The 20,003-nt window shown below is 34.0% G+C and overlaps 1 protein-coding gene across 4 annotated transcripts; it reads right to left on the bottom strand.

Moving 5' to 3' along the window:
• Positions 1-416: 416 nt before the first annotated feature.
• On the bottom strand, positions 417-19,372 carry LOC105330113 (uncharacterized). 4 transcript variants are annotated; one of them, XM_066085831.1, is made up of 8 exons: positions 19,237-19,372; positions 17,775-18,093; positions 16,921-17,022; positions 15,458-16,621; positions 14,897-15,057; positions 14,202-14,428; positions 2,522-2,614; positions 417-1,720 (listed from the first exon to the last, which is right to left on the bottom strand). In XM_066085831.1, the coding sequence occupies exons 4-8, from the start codon at positions 16,605-16,607 to the stop codon at positions 1,372-1,374; spliced, it is 1,980 nt and encodes a 659-aa protein (XP_065941903.1). In that variant the 5' UTR covers positions 16,608-16,621; positions 16,921-17,022; positions 17,775-18,093; positions 19,237-19,372; the 3' UTR covers positions 417-1,371. The 4 variants fall into 4 exon arrangements, with proteins under 4 accessions (XP_065941903.1, XP_065941899.1, XP_065941900.1 ...); XM_066085827.1 differs by having other exon boundaries at positions 17,838-18,093; XM_066085828.1 differs by having other exon boundaries at positions 15,458-16,585; positions 17,838-18,093.
• Between the last annotated feature and the right edge of the window lie 631 nt (positions 19,373-20,003).

Genomic DNA, 20,003 nt, shown 5'->3' with positions numbered 1-20,003 from the left:
TTTTGACAACTGTCCAAAAATAAACATCTACCTTTTTTTATGACCCTAGCAATATCAAAGAACATTACTAGAAAAATACAATATATCTAATTCTGTGGTTAATATATTCTTATATGAAAAATTTATATAAAAGATGTACTGAAAATGAGGAAGGTGCTTTCCTTACCCCCAAAACCCCCTAATTATCAGTTTTATATTCTTCTGCTTTATCAAATAAAACAAATTTAGAAACAAAAAGTGAATTCAAATGACATCCCATATTAACAGTGTCCTTTCATTGCACAAAACTAAAATAAAATTGTACATTCAATTTCATGTCATAGACGTGGGATTAACTATGATACCCTAATATTCCACGTCTAATAAATCGATATTCCAGCAGTATGACTACTGTCCTTTATTCAAGTTTGGTGTAATTTGATATCCACAGTCATATATCACGATAAGCCCAGTGTGATATCATGATATGCTCAGTCATATAACACAATGAACTCAGTGTGATATCATGATATGCTCGTCATATATCACAATGAACTCAGTGTGATATCCTGATATGCTCAGTCATATATCACGATGAACTCAGTGTTATGTCATGATATGCTCAGTCATATATCACAATGAATTCAGTGTTATGTCATGATATGCTTAGCCATATATCACAAAGAACTCAGAGTTATATCATGATATGCTCAGTCATATAACACAATAAACTCAGTGTAATATGATGATATGCTCAGTCATATATCACAATGAACTCAGTGTGATATCCTGATATGCTCAGTCATATATCACAATGAACTCATTGTTTTGTCATGATATGCTCAGCCATATATCACAAAGAACTCAATGTGATATCATGATATGCTCAGTCATATATCACAATGAACTCAGTGTGATATCATGATATGCTCAGTCATATATCACAATGAACTCAGTGTTATGTCATGATTTGCTCAGTCATATATCACAATGAACTCAGTGTGATATCCTGATATGCTCAGCCATATATCACAAAGAACTCAGAGTTATATCATGATATGCTCAGTCATATATCACAATGAACTCAGTGTGATATCATGATATGCTCAGTAATATATCATGATGAACCCAGGGTTATGGCATGATATTCTCACTGTATAGAAATATCATTATAAGTTCATGAAGTCCAATAGCATGATATGCTAAAAAAAATATATTAATTATTTTGGTAAAATATCTTAATTTGTAAACTGCACAATTTACAAGTACTTTGATATACAAACTGGTACTTCAAATACCAAAAAAATCTTAAAAATAATTTACAAAATCAAATTTCATTAACCCTTCTTTAACGATGTTGCTTGTAATTTTCTGATGACACACTTTTTATCATTATGGGCCTCCATTATTGATGAGGTAATATGAGACCACAACCTTGAGCTCATTTCCAGGGAATTCCTTGGTCTCATCTAAATCAGCTGAATACTTATCTCCAGGGCTGACTTTACTATCATCATAGTAAGTCCATGCCTGATTCTTGTAGATCCACCCTGTAAAGTGCTGGTCCTTGTGTACATACACCATACCAACCCTGTATTTGTGACCCAGAACATAAACCACTGCTGGTAAGTCCTCAAAAGCTCCAACCGGCGGGAAATTTAAACGCAAGACGTTGATAAAAAGGACTGGGGGTGGGGGGTGGCTAAAGGTCAGACAGACAGTCTCCTGGCAATGATCACAGCTAAAATAAAAAACACAAGATGATAACCCCAAGCAAAGGTAGGAAGTAACACTTTACACATTAATGGGCCTTGTATTTGTACATATATTTTTGTATATACTGTTCCAGAAATGTTATTAAAATTGTTTTGCTTAAACTATTTATAAAATTGAAATCATAAAGCAACTGACTGCATATTTAGAGTGGTCAGGAATGAAAATCTAAACTGACATTGATTATATGTGGTCTAAAATTCTTTTAACAGCAGCTGACTGGAAAAATTACAAAGTTTTCCTGCTATTGACTGTTCGTTCCATATGCAGTTTATTCTTGCAATTGAAAATACTTTCATTTTTTGCATTATCTATTATGTATTAAATGTCAACCCTCAATCGCATATACATGTACATGCCAAAATATTCTTATTTCAAACACGGAGGGAGATGTACTGCTTGCTATCTCTTTTCTACATACACTGTATTATTCTTTAGGTCAAATTTCACTATAATTTTAACACTGTCAAAAATAAGTTTTCTATCTGTAGAACTATTTGTTGTCATAAGTATTGATTTGTGCTCAGGTCCAAACACTGTTTTACTTCTAGTTTGCCAGAGTAACTGCAAAGGAGAGTTGATTAAAATCAACTCCCAAAAAAGAAAATTCAGGTGTGTAATTTTCTGAAGTGAAGTTTTATCTATGAGAAAAATTCTTCTTTCAAGCCAATGTGCTTGCACAAAAAATAATTCTAGACCCATTTTTTTTTCTGGGGGAAAATATTTTAAGAGTAAACTCTGGTCAAGCATCTATGATACTGATACATACCACTTGTTTGAAGGACACAAATCTTCAAAGAATTTCAATATTCCTTGCTGAATGATGTTCATTTTACCATCTCTGGTTTTTAGACATGGAGGGCTGAAATAACAAAACATATGATAATTAGCTGACAAAGTACATGTACATCTACACAAACACCTGTCTGGAACTACGTGTTCATGATGCATGCATATATATAATTATTTATCAACTCCTTTTGGTGCTTTCCTATAATCATGTTATTAATAAATTCAATTTTGACGACTGCACACCACAAGCTATCCAATAACCGGTAGTAAAATCTGCTCAATAATATCACTAATAGTTTGCTTGGATAGAGTAACCTAATCGTTGACAAGTTATCAATGACAATGGTTGTTACATACTTTTTTTACTTTATCAAATAGTAATTAAAGAGATAAAATAGAAAAGCGTTTCGCTATATATGTTTTCAAATACAATGTGCTGAGGTTCTCCTTGAGCATTAGACTACCGGTATGTCATTGTTAAGATTATCATGATGTCAGGTTTTGTACCCAAATTGAAACTTGTACATGTCACATTGTATAGGCTAAAAAGCTTGATTTTTGTTTTTTCTTTTCTTTTTGTCATTAACACAAAAGGATGGTTTAACGAACTTTAAAACTAGTGGCAAATGCTTCTTTTACCCATTTTTTAAAATTAAAGTGGCAAAATAAATTCACTGGCCGCCATATTTAATCACTGTGTTAAATCTTTAGTCAAGGTACTGGGCTTGGATTAAATTAAAGTTAACACTGAGTTAACACATGGTTAAATTCAACAGACTTTTGAAAAACATTTAACCATGTGGTTAACTATAACACTAACTTTAAACACAGAGTTAACATGGTGTTAGAGTTAACCACCTGTCGAAAAACCAGGCCATGGTCAGTAAAATGGAATTTACTGACCACACATAAACCATATATGGTCAATTACAAACCACGTAACTATAGTCTGTCCCAAGATATTTATGCAGCACATTTGGGCAATTTTTAATAAAAATATGCATACCTTTGCAGGGTTGTCTCTAAAAACTGATGTAGAAGGGAAAAATAGAGGCCCATGGGCCACATCGCTCACCTGAGGAACAATAGGTATGATAAAATCAGCTCAATGGAGTCATAATACAAACTATCTGGACAATGTACAATAATTCATGTAAATCCTGTATAAATAAAATCCATTTTCCCCTGGATATTCTTATGTTTATAATCATTAGTCCCTTTTCTAACAGGATGATTTTATAGCCATATCATATGTTGAGTATTGCAGTTCTAAAAAAGATCCGTAACAATAGTTTATATATGGGATATAAACGTACATCAAACTCTGAACCTTCTCGTGAGGCCAAAGAATTGTCCTGGGGCCAAAGTCTTAACAATTATAAAGAATCATCTGGCTGATTAGTTTTTAAAGATTTGCCCTATATATTCCTTTGTTAAACTTTGACACCCCCCCCCCCCCTTTGTGGCCCCACCCTACCCCTGGGGATCATTATTTTCACAACTTTGAATCTACACTACCTGAGGATGCTTTCACACAAGTTTCAGCTTTCCTGGCTGATTAGTTTCTGAGAAGAAGATTTTTAAAGAATAACTCTGTTTATTCCTATGTAAAACATCGACCTCCCATTGTGGCCCAAACTTACCCCCAGGGGTCATGATTTTCACAAATTTGAATCAACACTACAGTACAGCTCACGAGTATCCCGACAAAAACACCGACCACCGTGTTTGAAAGTCCACGCTGAGCGTGGAAGTGTCGGTACCTTTAATCTATTGTTCTCTGTTACGGCCACGGAACGAGAAAAAGCACGGTGCGACACGGTGCAACGCGATGCAACACGGGCAATAACTCAGTGTAACACGCGGTATTTACCTGTAAAAAAAGGAGGATTTAGGAATAAAACTTATAAAGAATAAAATATTTATTGATGTACGTAAGAGAATGAAAGAAAAAGACAAAGAAATAGAAATAAATAAAATATTTAGGCACGCAATTTTCAGACGTATGTGATTGTTACGGTTAATTTTTGTTGATATGAAAAATCGATATCGCCCACATAAAGGTTTGATCAATTAAAACACTAACACTTTCTTTTCCTTTTAACATTCAAATAAACGGTTCCATAAGTTTTTGTTTCAGTCCGTTTTTAAACGTAGTAGTAATCGTAGTTACTGTAGTTTGGCAGTTTCAATAGTGCATAGAACCATAACTGTGATCTTTCCTCACTTATACTCTATTCAACGATAACAAATCTAACGGGTTGTCGAAAACAAATGTACTTTCTGTAAGTAATATAATTATACAGCTTTATATCTAATATATTTTCAAATTTTCTTTCTTTTATACATATGTGTGATGTACTTGTCCATTTAGTACCGCACGGTACATATTCATAGCGCTAAGAATCCGTGGATCGGTACTTGATATTCTTTTTATTTCATCTTTATAGCAACTTGAGTTTAGAAATTATTTGTGTTCCAAGAAACTACAGTTTACTCAGTATTGCAATAATTACTGTTTTATTGTTTAATGATCGTCATATAAGAGAGAGAGAGAGAGAGAGAGAGAGAGAGAGAGAGAGAGAGAGAGAGAGAGAGAGAGAGAATACCAGTATGAGTTTGATTTAAGTACATTTTAATTGTAATTCAGTGTAATAAGTTAGATTTATAGTTTCCATTATAATGAACCCTTTTCCCTAAAATTGCGATAGAATATATGCAGTCAGGGTCCACGTGCTATCCCTGTCAATCAAATCAGCCTGCGAGATAGACAACGTGCTCCTTCCATGATATGGGAAAATGCCGTTCTATTGTTTTTTTTAAATAGAGAAATGTTTAACAATGAAGTATTCGGTGTTTGAAATGTTTAGTTTCTTTATTCTTATACTGCATGTATGAGGGTTGGAATATTACGTTGTAAAATCTCTCTCTCTCTCTCTCTCTCTGTACTTTTGTGCAATCATTTTAGAATTATCAGAGTTCTATTTGTATGAATTTAATTAATTTATTTTAGATTCATGGTTTTAATAATGATTTCAACACAATGACTAAAAGTTTGTAAAGTTCACGATGTATTAAGATTTTTTGTTAAAATTTCGACGCTATTTCACATCAATTCTAAATGCTTGCAAAAAGTGATCAGTATTATCTCATTCATCTTTTTAATCAATGGGGTTTTTTTTCCGTACATACAAGTATGTGTACCCGGTAAATAATTTCTTATTTCGCATTTATAGAGTAGCTGAATTGTTTCCCGGATCCACGCGCCGATAGTCTTACGTGTAGTTGTTTGTGTACATATCTACAGACAATTTTGTTTGTTAGAGTTTAGGAAAAATCATTGAACTAACAAAGTAGAAGTAAGATATATTCAGACCATACACACGACGGGTTGTGATGAGTTACAAAACAGGTGCTCGCGGAAAGGTGTGAATAACGGCTGTTCAGACGCCCAAATATACACAAAGTTAGTTGTAAATTCCAATGACACCTAACAAGACAGATAATAACACCTGTTGTGTATAGAACCCAAGATGAAAGACAATGCTGTGTATCTGATCAGCTTCCATACATCGCACGAGTGATTTTTTTCATGTGAAATCACGAGGTTATTACCAGCTATACGGAAATAAAGTTGATAATTATTTTATGAAATGCGGGTATATTTTTAATACATGTACAATGTTTTAATATAATTTAACAAGAGTTTGTTCTTGTATTTATCTATAATCTATAATATAAAAGTGATTTTTTTGTTTATTCATTGCTACATAAATAGCTGAAGTCCAAATTATTCGAGTCACCGGTAATATGGGGTTGGTATTTACCACAGCACATCAACAGCACATGTTTTTAGAAAAACATGATCTGAAATGTTTTCATTTCTCATTTTTAATTGGTTTAAAGTAAGGCTGTAAATTAATGTGTTTACAGATAACAGAAATAAGACGTTTAAGCTCCCGACATTTTAATAGGATCGTCAGTTACAACATCACGTGTGTTAAGAAAAAAAACAAGATGAATTAAATTGATTTGAATTTTATTTATATATTAATTAATTATTAAATATTTTTGGTGAATTTATTTCATTTATTTAACGAGGCCGAGTACAGAACGAGTACGCACGCTTTCGCGCAGCGTTTCATTTGTATTGTGACGTCATCTTTTTGCTTTGTTGACGCCATGGCGGGATAGTTTCAACTGCAGATATTCAGCGAAATTTGTCGAAAATAACTCGTTTGAAGAGTAAAATTAAAGTCATATTGTGGAATAAAGATAAATGTCTCGAAGTATAAGCTATACTTGGGCTCGGGTCGAAAAGGTGAAGAGGGTTCAGCAAGCCTAGCCCTCTGTCACGTTTTCTTAACCCGCCTAGATATAGCTTAATTCATATATTTCAAGACAATAACCATATATTTTATATTAATGACCCTTAATATGTGATGTTATATATTTATTTATTACTTAAATATGTCTGAATGTTTTAATAATACCATATATATCACATTTTCCGCCTTTGTCAAATGAAAAATAGCCATTAACTGACAAATCTTGGAAATTGGGCATACAAAAATCAACTTTGATAAGACCCCTGGAACAAACCAGGAGGTAAACGTTTTTTTTTATTTGACCATTTGATGCCTTTTAGCAATAACTTTAATATGTAGAACAGAAAAAGAAATCCCTAGGGCAGAAGTTTAAAAAATGTGCAAATTTGGTACATTGCAAGCAAAATCCCATAGGGTCCTATGTTAATAATTAACACACTTTGAGATGACCCCTTAAACAAACGGTGTGGTAAATGTCTTATTTTTTAATCTTAAAATAATAATTATATCAGTAGTAATTCTTGTAAAAAATTTCATTCAAAAATCTAGGGCAGAAAAAATTAGACCCGGCCTCGTTAAGTACAAATGAATTAAAAGGTACCCATTTACGTCGAGTTTTCAGATCACAAAACACTTCACGTTGACAGCCTCGACAATTTGCTGGGTCCGTGAAACCTAAGTCGACATTCTTTTTTTTTTTAAATGGGAAAAGGATATATATGTTTCAACCCTTGTTTAGCCAAAATTTCTTTATTTCTAAACATACGCTATTTCTATCAACGTCTCAGGTAACGATATCCACGGAGTTACACGGTGCGACACGGTGCTTTTTCTTGAATTTTCCAATACACATACACGGTGTCACACCGTGTGCACGGTGCGACACAGACCGTTTTCCACCGTGTTTTTTACACGGTGGGTGTCGGGATACTCGTGAGCTGTACTGTACCTGAGGATGCTTCCACACAAGTTTTAGCTTTCCTGGCTAATTAGTTTCTGAGAAGAAGATTTTTAAAGATTTACTGTATATAATCATATGTTAAACTTCGATCCCCCATTGTGGCCCCACCCTACCCCCGGGGGTCATGATTTTCACAACTTTGAATTTAAACTACCTGAGAATGCATCCACACAAGTGTCAGCTTTCCTGGCTGAATAGTTTCTGAGAAGAAGATTTTTAAAGATTTACTGTGGATTCCTATGTAAAACGTCGATCCCCCCTTGTGGCCCCACCCTACCCCTGGGGGTCATGATTTTCACAAATTTGAATCTTCACTACCTAAGGATGCATCCACACAAGTGTCAGCTTTCCTGGCCGATTAGTTTCTGAGAAGAAGATTTTTAAAGATTTACTTTTTATATTCATATGTTAAACTTCGACCCTCCATTGTGGCCCCACCCTACCCCCAGGGGTCATGTTTTTCACATCTTTGAATCTACACTACCTGAGGATGCTTCCACACAAGTTTCAGCTTTCCTGGCCGATTAGTTTCTGAGAAGAAGATTTCTAAAGATTTAATCTACCGGTATATATTCACTTGTTAAACTTCGACCCCCCCATTGTGGCCCCATCCTCAGGTGAGCTAAAAAGGTTAAGTTTACAATTCAGTAAGTTGGTCTCTGGAAGAACAGATTTTGAAAATTTTCGTAATAAATATTTACAATTTTTTTTTACTTTTTTAATCTTTAGCTTTTAAGATCTGTGTACAAACATAGAATTGTGAGCAAATCTCTGTATCTTGCTTATAATTCGAAGCTTAACACTCAAATATGGTTAGTAAATAGAAATTGTAAACAATTAAACACAAGAAACATGCACTACATGTATAATGAATTATATATATACATGTATATACCTACATATTTCCGTAAGCGATATCAAACTCTATTTAAACTGAATAAACTAGAGAAAATGTCGAGCATCTCAACAAAACATATTGCATTAATCTACCATTACGCAAAAGATAATGCCGAATTACCGATAGAATGAATTGTATTTCAGTACCCCTACATCAGATTTTGCTTAATTTGCGCAGGTAAACAGTTAACGTACATGTAACTGTTTGATTTACCGAAGTCTCTGTTTGATTTGATACGTAAAAATCACGAAATACAGACGATAGTTTCCAGGTTACAAAGCATAAATAATGAAAACGAAACGAAAATCAGAACAAGCTAACACCAACGTCATGTGTGAAAACTGTCAACGCATTGAAATATTTAGCCTCAATTTACTTCACAAAATCGGCACCAATATATTTTTCATGTTTCAAAATTTCCCTTCATACGCGAACTGTTGCACAACAAGCAAATTCATCATAGTCAGATCGACCCTTTTTCGTATAATGTCATGGCTGCTTTAAACAAAGAACCTCGTTTTAGAAGTATGGAATACGAGTCTTGGTAAAATGGGTATGCAAACCCGGGCCGTGGCAAAATAAATGCCGGGGCAGATCAGCAAACGTCAATTCCAAATACGCATTATTTTGCAGCAATATCTACAGCGAATACAAATATACTAGTCCATCAAATATCCTGAAATTTTAATGAGATTGGCAGATTAATAACTGCCAATCTTTTGTTTTGCCCAGGCCAAGTCTTGCCTACCCATTTTATCGGATGCCGAGCCATAACTGATTGAAACACGCCTTTCCTTTATTATTATTTTTGTAATAACTTAGATTTGAAACAAAATCACCCCTTCATTTTTGCAATTTATATTTTCCTTCCCATAAGGATACTTTATGCTAAACTACGTTAAATTTGCCTCGGTAGTTCTTGAGAAGAAGATTTTTAAAAATCCACCCCCCTTTTTCTACAGTTTCAAGGTTTTCTCCGCTTTGAATACAGATCGGACTTTTATTTTTGCAATTTATATATGCCCTCCCATAAGGATGCTTTGTGCCAAATTTGGTTGAAATTGGATAAGCAGTTTTAGAGAAGAAGTTCAAAATGTAAAAAGTTTACAGACGGACAGACAGACAGACGGACGGACAGACGGACGACAGACGACGGACAAAATGTGATCAGAATAGCTCACTTGAGCTTTCAGCTCAGGTGAGCTAAAAAGTAGATGGGGGTCTGGAGGTCTAGCTTATACCTAGATTGTGTTTGAAATGAAAAAATAGCTGGGTAATTACATCACTTTAGGCAGGGGAATTTCCCACCTCCCGGGTCTTAGAGACAACCCTGCCTGTGAAAAAAGTGCAATTGAAATCGATGAAAGGGAAAATATCCAAAATATTTTGACACATGATCATTTTTCACTCGAAATAATTCACAGGAATGAAAAAAGATTTCATACAGAGTTTTATAATGGGAAGTGTTTACATCTTTTCTCCATTCAGAAGACACTCAGAATACCTTGCACAATTTTTCAAAGTTATCATCCGGGTATCTTCATCTATTTTGCAATGCAAAATCCCAGTAGACTTACTTTTAGCAATGAAGTGAAACTTGACAGCTAAGAGAGGGTGTTTCAATGAGGAAATCTTGGGATTTTTTCATACCATTGAATGAACATCATTGAAACCCAGAGGTATTCATTACATAGAATAATTCAAGAAAATGTGTGACAAAAATATCTTGGGACAGTCTATAAAAATACATTGTATTCACGTAATGCGGTTGTTTCAAAGAATTTTTCATAGGCATATACTGTAACTTGTTGTTTATGTCTGTAAAATATTTTTGGATCAATTATTTTCACAAAATGAGTTAAGAAAATTGGTCTGAACTGGCTCACATATTTTTGTGTGTGCTGTAAACAGCAAGTTTTCTGCATGTCTAAACTATTATATAGCTCTACAGTATAATTTACCCAATAGCTACAGTTATGTAGCTACTTTAAATCATAAGCAAAATACCTACAGTTATTAATTATTCTAAAATTTCTATTTCAATAAAACTGTCTTACTTTACATATCAAATTAAGCAAATATCAGTAAACAATAATCTACACTAAATAAATATAAATCTCATCAATCTTTCAGTCTTATTTCATCTACAAACTATTTGTAAACTAGCTATCAGTGATTTTAAATAGAATTTTTTAAAGCTGAACAGGACTCAACAATGCTATTGTCCACAAAAGTTACTCTTTTCTCACCCCTATGACTAACAACCCTATATATTCAGCTTCTGACTTCTTGCTGGTCCTTAGATCAACACCCAGTGACTTCTTCATTTTATAGCAGTAGGTAAGAACAAGGCAATTTCAAACTAATTTGAAGCTGATAATATTGTCTAACTTTGGTGTCTGTATGTTTGGATATAGCTTCAGTTACCTCAGATCTGCTGATCCTGAGTTCGTATTAAGTAGGGACTTGTTTTTATCAATCACAATAAGTTTTTTAAAAAGTTGATTTCTCCCCATAAATTGAACCTTTTTATGTCATTTTTAAGTTGAACACATGCAAAAATTCCTGTGTGGGTATATACAGCTTACATCGCCACTGTTACTCAGACACGATAAAATTATCAAATGGAGACAAGACATCACTAAGATGGAGACCATCTAAAAGGACCCTGATTAAATAATGAACATTAGGATGAAAAGCATTTCAGAGAATTTTGCTTAGACCTAATCTTAGAAATAATAAATTTCCAGCTAATATAGAACTTTAATTCAGCCTCATTACACATACCTTTCTACAGGCATTCTTTTTATTAAATCTACCAGTAGGCAGGATTAAGACAATGGGATATACAATCTGGACTACAAAAACTGAACTAGACAACATTGAGATGCATGGTAAGGGGGGGGGGGGGGAGAAGATACGCTCTGGACAAAGATTTTATTTATAACTCTGCTATGGCCTTAACCTTACCTCCTAGAAACATGGTTCAAAGTCACTGCACACTCTGTTAGTGAAGTATGAGCCAGATTGGGCTAAGGGGAGAGAAGATATGCTCCTGACAAGCGATCTCAGATGGACAGAGAGATGAAATGATGGAAAGACAAACAGATGTATGGACAGACTGATCATTATAAAGAGCTTCCTAAGCGGAACCCTTATTGAAGAAATTTATTATGCCCTTTAAATTTAACCTAGAAAAATTGTTTCACTGCGCACCCCTCATCCAAAGGCTCTGTTTATGTGAAGTATGAGTCAAATAGGGCTAAGGAGAGAGTATAGACATGTATGCTTTGAAAAAAGATTTTCTTGCGTTGTCTGATATGATCTAGTAACTTCAGTCAAGGCCACCCAACAGTCCTTTGACCAGAGGCATTCTGTGGGTGAAGTATGAGCCAGATTGAACCAAGGGGAGAAAATACATGTATATGACCTGGACAAGGATTTTTCACACAATTCTGCTGTGACCTTAACCTTTGACATAGAAACTTGGTTCAATGTCACTGCACATATCCAAAGGCCCTCTGTAGGTGAATTATGAGTGAGATTGGGGCAAGGGGAGAGAAGATATGCAATGGACAAATGATCTCTGGTAGACAGACTGATCACTATAGGTTACATGCAGAGGAGGGCTCCTAATTATATCAAATCTACAGCCAAGTCAATGCATTGTGCAAGGGAAAAGAAACTGCACAAAACATAGGGAAATAAAAACACAGAAACTCAAGTTCATTATATACCTAGTAGTGTATCAGGTCTGATACACATAGTCGAGTGGATGATACAGCATCCAGATCACAGCCTTCAGGGCTGAGACATCTTTCCTTGTATCACCATCATAAAGGCTGTATCGCCCTCAAATTTGAAATAATGTCCCATTACTTTTGAATATAAGTATGCATAGACAAATTTATGATATACTAATCTACCACTGAAACACCAAACAAACAATTTGAAGAATGAAAATACATGTTGGATATTGTGATTTTAATAAAATCAAGTTAAATTTCATATCTTTTTTTCTTTCCGAAAGTTGTCATCCAACAGAGTAATGCAATGGGTTAGGTCCTCATCTATAAACCTGGTGGGGGGGATGAGTTTCATAGATGGATCAATCTAGTTTTAATTTAAAATCAAATGACCGTTAATGTTTGAATTTTGAAAGACAGGGTAGCACAGAACACGAAGCTGCTTCTGAGAATGCCTTAATTTAGATAGTCATAATAAGGTGGTTAAAAGGATGAATATGCTAATAAACATCTTATACATAATAACTCACGGGATAGTGTAGATTTCTATGCAGTGTTACCAGGAAAACTTATGAAATTTTTATTCTAGTGAAGAATATTGAGACATTTTGAGGCTACCTCACAAAAAGTTATTGTCTCAATAATTTTAATTTATAAAACAAAATTACATCATCCAACCCCCTTCTTTTAAATAACAAACATCGACTGACTGTTTGTCTTAAAAGACCAACAGCTCATACAGTGCCAAACTATCATTTATTCTAAAGGAATGGAAACACGGGATTCATATGCATTTATCTGAAAAAATGTGTAAATTCATGTCTTCTTTATTAAATCATACTGGTGTTCTTTCTTTAAAGAGATATGAATTTGATTTTTCAAAATAATTGTTGGTAATATATTGATAATAAAAACACTTTCACGCTGCTGTTTTGATCTTGGCTCTGGTACATGTATTAGCTAGCCCTCAGATGTTATCAGTCTACGCCCTTCCAGTTTGGTAGATACCAACAACTTGACCAGAGGGTCGAAATCAAAACAACAGTGCGAGTATAAATACAGGTAAATATTGGTATCTTGAACATGGGATATCTTGAATACCCCGCTTATGTCAAATGGTGTTATGTCATGTGCCTACACTATAAGTCATAAATGATTTAAAAAGCTCCCGATATCTCCAATACAGTAAACCAAGTTTATATTTTTTCAGGTATGCTCCATTGACTTTCATTGATTGCTTTCACAAATATTAACATGTATTTCACAAATAAAAACACATAAACTAAAAATACTTAATCAAATGGTTGATTATTCATCTATGAGTAGTAGAGGAGTTCAGTATATATATAATGATGCTAAAACACATGTTGATATAAGAACATCCCGGAATTTAGAATAGAAAGCAAATTCGGATATCTCGAAACCACGTGTATCTTGAAGTTTTGTTGAAGTTCCCCCAAGTTTGAGATACCAATGTTTAACTGTAGAAGGTGGGGAAAAATGGTGTGATTTCATGTGCCTACATTATAAGTCATGTTCAGCTTTAATAGGTCCTTAGACCTATTAGTTGTTATTGAGTTTGAATCATTATAGTGAAATACACAGGAGTTTTTAAAAGGCTGTAACTCCAAAAAAAATTCGGAAACTTTTCAGGAGTTACAGCTTTTTAAAAGCTCTGCATAATACATTATATTTTAAACTCATTTATAACTCGTGGTTCTTACTTGATAATAATCTGTTCCCTTGTAAACGTTCTCTGCATATGACAACCCTCTCGGCACAATCCTTTCATCTCAATTTTTTCCGTCAATATACAGAAAAATTCGATCAGCTGAAATTCTACTTGATCGACAACGGTGTCTTCTGGGTTTACCATTTCTAGGTGCCGAAGGATGTAATAAATTCCTCTTGCTGAGTTTAATTTTCCATGTTCAAACATTTCCAAGATAAGCTTTTGAAAGAAAAGATTGATGAAACCAACTGAATTTTTTTAATGTTTCAATGTAAACAGTTACAGTGATATCAAGTATTACTGACAATACAAAGCAATATAGGAATTCTATTATCAGATAAATTGCAATAATATTTTATTTTTACATTATTATGTCATTTCCCCAACCATTAAATTTTGAAAGTCAAGGAAATAAAATACATGAACATATGAACAATAATTGTTAACCATTATATTTACCACATGTACTTAGATGTTCCAAGGCAAATTTACATTTTAAATTCATGGTCGACTGCTTTAGCTTTGTTCAGATAATTGTGATCTAATTACTTGAACTCTTAGTTTTGTCAGTAACTGGTCCAGACAAAGGAAAGGTAAGTTTATTTTTGCTGGTTTTTATTTTGAGACTTATTTATACATGCATCTACAGATATGAGGATTAAAACCCAGCTGTAAACCCATCATTACCTTGCCAGTCCTGCAACTCTTAAAGGCATCCTTCAATGCTGGAAACTCTATCAACATGTGACTGACATCCATGAAGAAAGTATTAGGTCCACACATGTTTTTGCATTGAATAAGTCTCCCTTCTGTATCTTTGAATGCCCTTTTGTTACAGGATGGGTTTCCTACAATGTTCAACTAAATTATTCGCCAATTATAAGATTGTATGCAATATGCTGAGTTATAAACATGTTAATATAGATATACCAGGTAATACAAGTTGTTTAAATATTTGTAACTTTTTATAACTATATATATGCATCATATGCATCAAGATTCAGTAATCTATAAATAGCAGTAGTAGAAAATACAGTGAACATCATTTAATTAGCCAAGGCTGATGTACATGATTTACTGGTATTCATTCTTCATTACCAGTACATTAAATAGATTAGAGGAATTAATATAATGTGGCCTCTTTTCCCTTTAATATCACAATTCATGTGGACATCATTTTCAAAAGCTATACTTGCCTAAATAAGTACCGGTATGCATGATTTTATTTAAATCATAGCAAGTACAAACCTACGTCATTGCAGCCAGGGTTTTGAATGGGAATGTTACCATGGTCAGATATCAAACACCAGTTTTCATGTAAACCCTTTGGAGGATTTGAAGTACCAAAAGCCTGCAGCAAGTTTTCTAAATCTTCTGGTGTGTAACATTTATCACAAGTAAAACACTGAATTTTTTCGTGTTCTGAGCTGTAGTAGAAGCCAGCAGTGGCTAGTAATACAAATGACAATTTCTCGAATCTGTATGTAAGACTGACAAAGGAACCGAGTCTAAACCATTCTTTCTTCATATCCATTGTGTTCCAGTCCCAACCACTCTGTAAAGCCAACACTGGACACACAACACAATCAGTCTTAATTAATCTGAAGTTGGAGAGTTCAAATCTTTTCAAGCACTTTTTATCATACTTTTTGTTCTTTGCAAAGAAATTGTAGACAAGCTTGGGCAATTTACTTTCACGCAAAGCCTTAAATAAAATTCTGAACAATTTCTGATAGGAAATTGAATGTCTTGTTTTTTTGTTGATACGACATTCCATGTCCTGAGCATTATCAGTACTGTTTTCCCATTTTTGTTTGTTTTCAATTTCTTCTTTGTCTTTAGTGCTCCTGCTTTTCTTTCGGCGTTCTTGATTTCCAGCTTCAGCTAAATGAGAACATTCATTAGTCCTTTCATTCAAGGGATCCGAAGGTTCCACATCCTCTATCTCCCCACGCCTCAAAGATTGACTTGTCTGTTCACTTCCAGGGGCATCTCTGGAAAGTTGACTGAGAGAATCTACTTCAGAATCAACCTTAATGGATTCTAAAGAATAGAATCCAGAATCATGTTTTTGGTTCTCAGGTTCATCTGCAGACCTTTCAACTTGCTGAGGGATATTCCCTTCTGGTTCACACTCCTTGGATAAAACTTCGTCGAGGCTTATTTCACTTGCATCGAGTTTTGGTGCACTTTCCAGATTGAGGGTGACCTCTTCAGTTTCTTTTTTTCCCTCTAAACCTTCTGCTTCCCTTTTTGATGAACTCTTCTCACATGGTTTGGGTTTGGGGAAATCTTTCCCTTCATCCTCAAACAAAGGAGGGCCTTCCTTGATTTGTACTGTCTGTCCTTCAATAAGATTGCTACCTACAGTAGCTGCTGATGCCAGTCTTTCATCCATTGAGAAAAAAAAATCTGTTTTAAAAAAACAACAGTTATATTGAATAAATTATAATTCTTTAGTTTTAAAATGCCAATAAAGTTTGATGGACAAATAAATGAAAATGTTTAATACAATGTATTGTATGATCAGCACACTCAGGTAGTTACATGTAAAAGGGCTAGATTGGTGGTTTTCCCCATTTTCAGACTATATTGATCTTTTTCTTGACAACAAGATCTCTATAGACATAGGAAAATATTCATTTTAAAATTATAAAATATAAAACTAACAAATAACTTACAGCTAAAATACGAAGAAAATAACTTCTTACCATAGAACTGCCAGGAGATTACTGAACACAGCCACCTCCTGCTTCTGATCTTTATTAACACACTCCAATTCTGATGAGTAATTTGTCGACCACTTAGCCACCCTAAGATTAAATTATGAACTGTTTTAAGTTTCCTTGATCATCCCTGCATAAATCATCTAACAAATTGAAGCAATTCAATTGATATCACCTCACTTTCCACTTCAAAATACACCAGATAACGTTCAATTAAACGTATGTGATATATGTTAAGCATTAAAGCATTTAAGGAATAAGGAAGTGGATGAAGGAGCTAATTTTATTTAAATTCCTAACGCAATCATCAAACATTTAAAATGCTATAACGGTATTTCCTGGAAAACTTATCACTGAATATATCTATAATCTGAATATATCTATCTATTATAAGAATCTTTTTCAATGCCATAAATAAGATTTTGATATTAATTTTTTTTTGTAATGAACATGTATTTTTGTCAGAGAAACTGCAAAAATTGTTTGACAGCATTTTTAACATAAAATTTGGTATCAATTAAATGCATAATTATCTGTAGATAAAAAATATTAATGGATATTGAAATCTAGAATTGTTGGTATTTTCAAAGTCAAAAGCAATATACACGTCCATCAAACAAAATAATCATGTGTTGAGCCACCATGGCTACCTTAACCAATCATTGTCTGATCACCACATGGAAATTCTATTAATATGCTGTAGGTACATGTAGAAAATAAGAACCTTCGTATATCTTGAAATCTCATTGCCAAGGTAACATTTTTTGTCATTGTAAAAACCTCAGTTTTTGTATTAAACTGTGATAGTGTATTCATGCTTTATAGGTTTGTACACATACCTGTGGTTTATACTTCTCTTACAGTCATTTTGCAATTGGTTCTGGAACCGCTAAATGACTGACCCACTTCCTGTTGCATTAGAATAATTCCGACTCAGTCCTGAATATTCCAATGAACCTTTGATATAAATGTGACTGCTGTGTTGTTCTAGAAAGTGGTTTCCAGAGAGATTACAAAGGGTACAAACCCTCTCATAACCTCCACATCCACAAAGTCATTGTCTAAATATTCAGGGTTTAAACAAAACAGTTCCAATATATACTTTTCAGCTGAATTTGCTGGTTGTGCACAGTGGGTTTACTCTGTCTACTTCTTCATCTAGAATAAAAAAAACAAAAAAACAAATTGTAAATAAACTATATATTGAAGAAGACTTGATACACTCATGCATGCTACTAAAGTCTGATGAGAGAGGATCCTATAATATTGTCTGATGTTTGTGACAATTTCAGAACACTGTCAAACAATTAATGAATTAATTATCAATGTCTGGGTAAATTTTGTATTCTTTGTAAAGAAAGGCAATTTAAAATGTGTCATTAGTCATTAATGCTTTTTATGCAGAGTACTGCCGATCATCAGTAATAGGTTAAATCAAAGTACTGAAGTACTGACGGGAGTTGATTTTATCGATTATTATTTATTTTAGAATCAACAATACATTATTTTGCATGGCAAGTGGTTTCTTACACATGTCTGTATTTGAACTACGCACATCTTTTATAATATGAATACTTGGACTTTTCCGAAAGAATTTCGATGAAACCCATATACATCATGCCGTGTAATATTTAAAGATACCATTAATTCCATCAAGGACATTCAAGGTATGTATCAGTAATCGAAATATTTCTGAAAAATTGTATGGATCCAAGCAATATTGGACTCTAGTTTTGTTCAACCATTCGCTCGGCTGTCTCCATTAATCTCCGACAGGCAAGAGAGATTCTCTGCTTGTCAAAAATTTACGGAAACCACCGATCACCTGGTTGAACGAGACTATAGTAATCTCTAGCGTAGCAATACATACCACTACAAAAAATATTTAAATTGTTCCTACCATTTAAAATCTGACTATTTTTATGGTATTTACATGATTTATAAATAAGTTTCACAACACACGGATATAAACGGAACATACACAAATTTCACAACACGGACAAAAACGGATAAACACACAAAATAAGCCGTGTAACGGCACAACTTCTACACAATAAAATACAATGTATTTTATGTATTATTGTATAGACAGATAGAGGTGGTAGATATAAATGGTTGAAAAAACTTCGTGACGAGCCCAATGTATTTTATTGTATAGAGGTGGTAGATATAAAAGGTTGAAAAAACTTCGTGACGAGCCCCTGTGGCCAAACCTAAAAACTCCTGTCTTAAGTCCAGGTCGATCAGCAACAAATTTTGCTAAAATCTTACTTAAGTGAATATAACGTTTACATTTATCACCTTTTGCCAAAACTTGTAGTTGTCCAGGACAATTTTTAATCCAAAAATGCCAAGTGCAGTCAATATATCGGTTGTTTTTCGTGCAAATCAACTTAATCATACATCATGATCATTCAAGTCCGCCATATTGAAGATGAAGAAGGCCAAAAGGCATTCGGGAAACCTCGGCCGATTCCGTAACCTACATCAAACGAGATACGAATCAGCCGAGGTGTTCCGAGTGACCAAAAGGGTGACACCGGTCAATCCGTTCCCAAACAAAACCGTCCCGGTTAATCCGTTCCCTATATTTTGGCTAATCCGTCCACAGGGGCTCGTCACCTTGTGTATTTTATTGTATAGAGGTGGTAGATATAAAAGGTTGAAAAAACTTCGTGACGAGCCCCTGTGATCCGTCCCCAATGTTTGGTCAATCCGCCCCCAAATTTTGGTTCGTTATCTGCCCCCAAGTTTGGTCAATCCGCCCCCAGGTTTGGTCAATCCGTCCCCAAGGTTTTGTTTTCATTTTCTTTTTCACGTCCATAATGTGTTTCTATTTCACATATTTTTTGATCCATTTATTTTTTCAGAATGTACATTGAATGTGTTCCATAACTTAATTAGAATAATAATGATTTTTTTTTAACATAACAATAATTATCATAAAATATTTAAAGCGATATGTAATTTATTTTTAATCCGTTCATTTTAAAATTATTTCATTGTTGTTTCTGCATGTTAATAGTATACAATTATTTAATGCTTGAGCAGTCAATAGACCAGAATAT

Source organism: Magallana gigas, chromosome 5 (assembly GCF_963853765.1).
Source record: "Magallana gigas chromosome 5, xbMagGiga1.1, whole genome shotgun sequence".
Classification (NCBI taxonomy): Eukaryota; Metazoa; Mollusca; class Bivalvia; order Ostreida; family Ostreidae; genus Magallana; species Magallana gigas.
The sequence above is the reverse complement of the archived record's forward strand: the minus strand, read 5'-3'. Positions and strand labels throughout refer to the sequence as shown.